Genomic DNA, 5,403 nt, shown 5'->3' with positions numbered 1-5,403 from the left:
AATAAAATTAAAACAAAACTAATATATCAATACGCATTAGGTCACACTAACATGTGCTATGGCTTCATTCAGAAGGTGATGACGGTGAAAAATCACCAAGAATGGAGCCATTCTCCAACAGAAACGACCAAATCCAAAATACAAGTATGAGAATAGAACAATTAAGCAGCACCCTTTCCCTTCTTCTTCTGGATTTTCTTCATATAAAATTCAAGCTCCTTACCTTCCAAAATATAGCTGCAGCATTCAAGAGGGAATGAAATAAGTAACAGATCAAGAATCAAATTAGACAAAATTCAGTGCAACCCAAACAAGCAATAGTTGTATGCATTACCCGTCAGCCCTGCCACATTGACCAGGTCGAGAAGCAATGCAGGCCAGCAATCTCCCACCACCAAACTGTTCTTCAATATGGGGATCAAGCTTACGATCTTTCTGGCGTTTCTCGATTTTTCTCTGCACATGGTTGCTTTTCTTGGCTTCCTCGGCCGGGGTCTCACCTTCCTGCAAATAAGACATCGATGGATAATAGGAAAACACATCAGCCAATAAACACACTAATGCAGTTGACTTTATAAATCAATTATAGGTTAGCTAAATATCACTATAGGAAAACACTTTAGCCTCGGCAATGCTTTCTTTATTTTGCATTTTATGTGCATTTGGCCTAATAGAAAGAATAACTTGCAAATAAACATAATGCAGCATGTAATTACTTCTGATAATTTTTAAAAGGCTTATTCATCTACAATGACTATGAAGACAGGAAACAGAAGTGTGACGAAAGCTTATCATATTAAAACGGAAGAAAGAGAAAAGTTCCAAAGGCATCACCTCGGCAGCATCCTTCTTGGCAGCTGCTGTTTTCTTCTTCCTACCAATATCAACACCATAATGCTGAAGGTACCACTGCTTGAATGGAGCAGCATCAACTTGAACAATGGCACTCTTGACAAGGGTCTGAGTTCTCACGAGCTCATTGTTTGAGGCATTATAAACAACATCAAGAATACGAGTCTTGCGAGTCACAGCTTCACTACCCCACGAATAGTTTCCTGTATCCAACCTCAATGCCCTCCACTTCACATTGCCACCTCTAACACGAATCCTCCTGACCGTCTTATTGCTCGATAACTTGGTGTTGGCTGGCTGGCGTCCAAGCTCATACCTATATTAAACCATAAAAGTATGTTGGCTTTATAAAAATAATTAGGACTTTGATATTATATTAAACAACCATACTAGGTATACACCAAAATTAGCCATCAATATGAAATACATATTAGAATACAAAATGCACATTGAGAATGAGTTAAACAAACATTTTTGTATATTAAATTATATAGGGCTTATTTCCTTTCAGTTAATATTTTCTACAGGATTAGAAAATAAAACAAGCTCATTGCATTGCATCTCCACTTTCAGTACTTATGATTTTCTATTTCCTACATACATAAAACAAAATTATAGAATGACACATATCAGAAGAAGCCATCGGATCATTTATAAAAAATATGTCACTCTCATACAAGGTCTACATTTTGCATCAAACCTCTATGCAACATTCGAAACATAAAAATTGCATTCCTAATCCATTAAAATAACAGTATATTCAAAATGCCATGAAAAACAAAATTAAGAAAAACAAGGAGAATGGAAAAAAGAGAGTGAAATCATACTTTCTCTTCTTCCTCCAAACCTTCTTCTTGCCACCAGTGGCGCGCCTCTTGTGCATAGAATCCCTGGAAATACCTGAAACACAACAAACAAATCCATCACATAATTGGCGTTGCTTTGATTCTGTGAAATCATCAGAAAATTGGCGTTGCAATTGGAGAAGAGCGATGATTTTGAAGCATACCCATCTTGGCTGAACCAAAAGCACCGAGTCGCCTCCCACTACTATCACCAGCTTAAAACCCTAGTTGTGGCGCATATATATGTGTCTATTCTCTTTTTTCTCTTTTGTTCTTTTTTTTTTTTAAAGAACCCTAAGTGTGTGCATTGTTTTTCACTTTTTTTTTGTTCTTTGAGGCCCAATGGGCCTAATGTTAGTTCATAATTTAGATCTAACTACTTTTGCCCCTAACTAACTTGGGTTGGTCGAGTGGTCAGCTCACTCGTCTGCTTAAGCTGTCGGGAGTTTGAACCTCACCTTGTGCATGCAGCAATTCATTGGCCAGCGACAGACCCTTGAATTTATTTTTTGGTGCTAAGAGTGAGTTTTTTTTTTTTTTTTGTTGATGGACTAGACAACCCATCAATCCTAAGTTACACACTCACATACACCACACCCACACACACATGATATCTTCTTTTTGATCAAGTTTGTACTATATGAGACTTAAACCCAAGACCTCGTGATAAGAAAGAGGAGCATATGCCACTTGAACTAAGGCTCATTGGCAAGAGTGAGTTTTTTTTTAATCAGTGGATTGGACAACCCCCAATTTTAGATACCCAAATGAATTGGACAACTTCTAATCCTAGGTATACAACACACCCACACACTCCTCACATTCCTCACACACTTACCATATTTTTTCCTTAATTGTATCCGATAGGGTTGGAACCTGCTACGCTACCTTTGAGTGAGTTATAATGGCTAGGTTATTTTTCTAACAGATTTTTACCAACATTTTTCTTTTCTAAAGGATATTTTTGGTCATGAAGAGAATTTTCTTAAAGATTTTTTTTCTTGTAACCTTAATAGACCCTCTTATAAAGAGTTATTGTCAAAGAAAATTATAATGGGCTAAGGATTAATGGGCTCATATTTATATTACATTACAATACTAATTTTCAATTCTCTACCCAAAAACAATCTTTCAATAAATGTCGAGAATCCACAACATGTATCAATAATTAACAATAAAATGATAAATAAATCCTTGAGTATTTACGCTTAGGATAGAGTAATTCTTAAAACAAAAGTATCAATAAAGCTCTTTAAATAAATGTGAATACACTATTTTTAAAGGTGAATTTTATGGTGTCTTTGTTATGATGTTTAAATTACTTAACTTTTTTTTTTAAAATAAAAAATAAATCATATAAAATTTATTAAATATTATTTATTTATTTTTTTTTAATAATTTAAGCACAAAGTGATAGACACCATATCATTCACCATTTTTAAATTAGTCCCTATAATTAAGATAGAAACTCTTAATTTCAACTAATTTGTCCACATTTATTATCTTAAAAAATTTTATTAATAATTAAAAAAAAATAATTTGTCCAAAATGTAAATCTTAAAATTTTTTTTTTGTCACTTTACTCCAATAATTAATTATTGAGCTTAAGACATATATTTATAACTAAGATCATATCGTACAGTCAACTCAATTTTCATAAAGTGAAATCTATAATTAACTATGATACATATTAAAAATTCTAACATATATTTCTTTTGCCGGAAACTCTCTTATTTTTATTAACCTTGTTTATTTAAGAATTTCACCAACAATTCTCTCAAATGGTAATCCCAATGAGAGACTATAACAAGTAATAAAAATAATGATAATTCTTTGCTAGTAGAGGTAACAAATGAAACGAAATCTACTGTACTGATCCAGTTAACTTGCAAAAAAAAAAAAAGAGTAGTAATAAAAACGGTTAAATACGATTTTGGTTTCTAAGGTATAGGTTGAAATTTTTTTTCATTTCTAACCTTTTGTTATATGTAAAATTGTCCCTAAGGTTTAAAATCAAATTTTAAAATCGTCCTTTTTACTAAAATCCTAAAATTTTGGATCAAATTACCCATAACAAAAAAAATTATAAAATTAAAAAAAAAAAGAAAAGAAGAGTATTTCTGCTCCTGCGGAGAGGGAAGAGAAGAAGAAGAAGGGGGAAGGGAAGAAGAAGAAGTTAAACCTTAGGGACAATTTTAAAATCAAGTTAAACCTTAAGGACCATTTTGTATATAAAAAAAGTTGAGGACGAAAAAAAATTTCAACTGATATCTTAGGGACCAAAATCGTACTTAACCCTAATAAAAAAGTATGCCTAACCCGCAAGCTTAGATACCCTTACGGGGGATGGGAGTAGGGGAAGGGACTTGCCACTTTTTAATTTTTTTTTTAGGGTTGAACAAAAAAATTTACTAAGACCTATAACTCAAATAAATCCTACTCAATACCCATAACATAATACAGTTCAGTCTCCACTCCTAATAACACCCACAAGCTGTAATGCCTACGAACTCTTTGTCTCTGATTCTCTCCGTCACACACACTGACCCACAACAATCGGGGGCCGTTGCGCCTCGCCCCTGGGCGCTCGCCGTGCTATCCACTCACCGTGACACCAAGTTCATTGCATGTCTGTTGCGTTTGCTTCAACTCTCCCGTGTCTGTTGGCCAAACCTATGTCGTCTCTCCTCGACTTCGTCTGCTCCTCATTCTTAGCTCGTCACTCACACTCTTCTCTCTCACTCTCAGCTTGTGAATCACTCACTCCCACACGCAGCACGCACTCTTTCTCCCTCAAGTCTTAACATTGACAGAATTTCTAAACTTATACTCTATTCTTGATTATAATTTTTTTTTGTTAGAATTGCTAAATTTCTCATCTATTTTTTACTCTAAATTTCTAAATTTTTTGAATTAGAGTTTTTGAATTTCTAAGGCAGTAAAATTATATTGTCAATATTGTTAATTTTGTTATGAATGTGAATATGTGATAATGATATGATTCTAATTCTTTATGTCTAATTTCTGGGAATACTAACTTACGGTCCTTTTTCTCAAAAATTACTTTTTCTAAGAAGTTAAAAAAATCTAAACAGACAGACTTATCTTGCCAACTTGCTATTAGGCAAGACAAGGCACGTTTCTGACGGAAAAGGACAAGGACAGGATGGGCTGGCCCACCTGCCTTTGTCATGTTTAATAGATTATATAGAAGTATATACAACATATAATATTATCTATTTTTAGAGACTTTAATTAGGTGATTTATGTTGCATGACATTAATGTGTAAGAATTTGGAACCTTTGATAAAAATAAAAAAAATAACAAAAGACCAACTTACATATCAAGGGTGATCACATGCTACTGCAACTTATATATAATCACCATCCATTCTAGATTTATTCAATCCTATTTCTCGCTCCTTACGATTAAGCCACGTCATGAAACCTGGTCCCATCAAATTACCCATATATTTAAGATAAATTAAACAAGACTATCAAATTTCATGTGCCAAATAAAAGGTGTGAAGGGAATACATCTTGTTTGGTCATTGTCCATGTCTCTAAGGCTGCGTTTGTTTCTGAGAACAAGATAGGACAAGATACTGAAAATAGGACAGGACAAGGCAATGATGGACAGAGACACAAAATTTTGTGTTCTTGTATTCTATTTGGTGATAAACTAGAACAAATTATGAAAATTTAA

The 5,403-nt window shown here is 33.7% G+C and overlaps 1 protein-coding gene across 1 annotated transcript; it reads right to left on the bottom strand.

The window, feature by feature from the left end:
- Window positions 1–2,005, bottom strand: LOC107617926 (small ribosomal subunit protein eS8). The gene is made up of 5 exons (XM_016319814.3): window positions 1,862–2,005; window positions 1,680–1,752; window positions 835–1,168; window positions 335–504; window positions 1–237 (listed from the first exon to the last, which is right to left on the bottom strand). Exons 1-5 carry the CDS (start codon window positions 1,863–1,865, stop codon window positions 162–164), a joined length of 657 nt encoding a protein of 218 aa, XP_016175300.1. The 5' UTR covers window positions 1,866–2,005; the 3' UTR covers window positions 1–161.
- Window positions 2,006–5,403: the final 3,398 nt, after the last annotated feature.

This window comes from Arachis ipaensis, chromosome B9 (assembly GCF_059453495.1).
Source record: "Arachis ipaensis isolate K30076 ecotype BB chromosome B9, ASM5945349v1, whole genome shotgun sequence".
Classification (NCBI taxonomy): Eukaryota; Viridiplantae; Streptophyta; class Magnoliopsida; order Fabales; family Fabaceae; genus Arachis; species Arachis ipaensis.
Note: the sequence above shows the minus strand (reverse complement) of the source record. Positions and strands in the feature narration are given on the sequence as shown.

Coding starts and splice junctions, on each gene's coding strand:
- LOC107617926 (XM_016319814.3), bottom strand. Junction 1,169..1,679: donor GTTTGGAGGAAGAAGAGAAA/GTATGATTTCAC, acceptor GGTTTAATATAG/GTATGAGCTTGGACGCCAGC. Junction 238..334: donor CAATGTGGCAGGGCTGACGG/GTAATGCATACA, acceptor TGAATGCTGCAG/CTATATTTTGGAAGGTAAGG.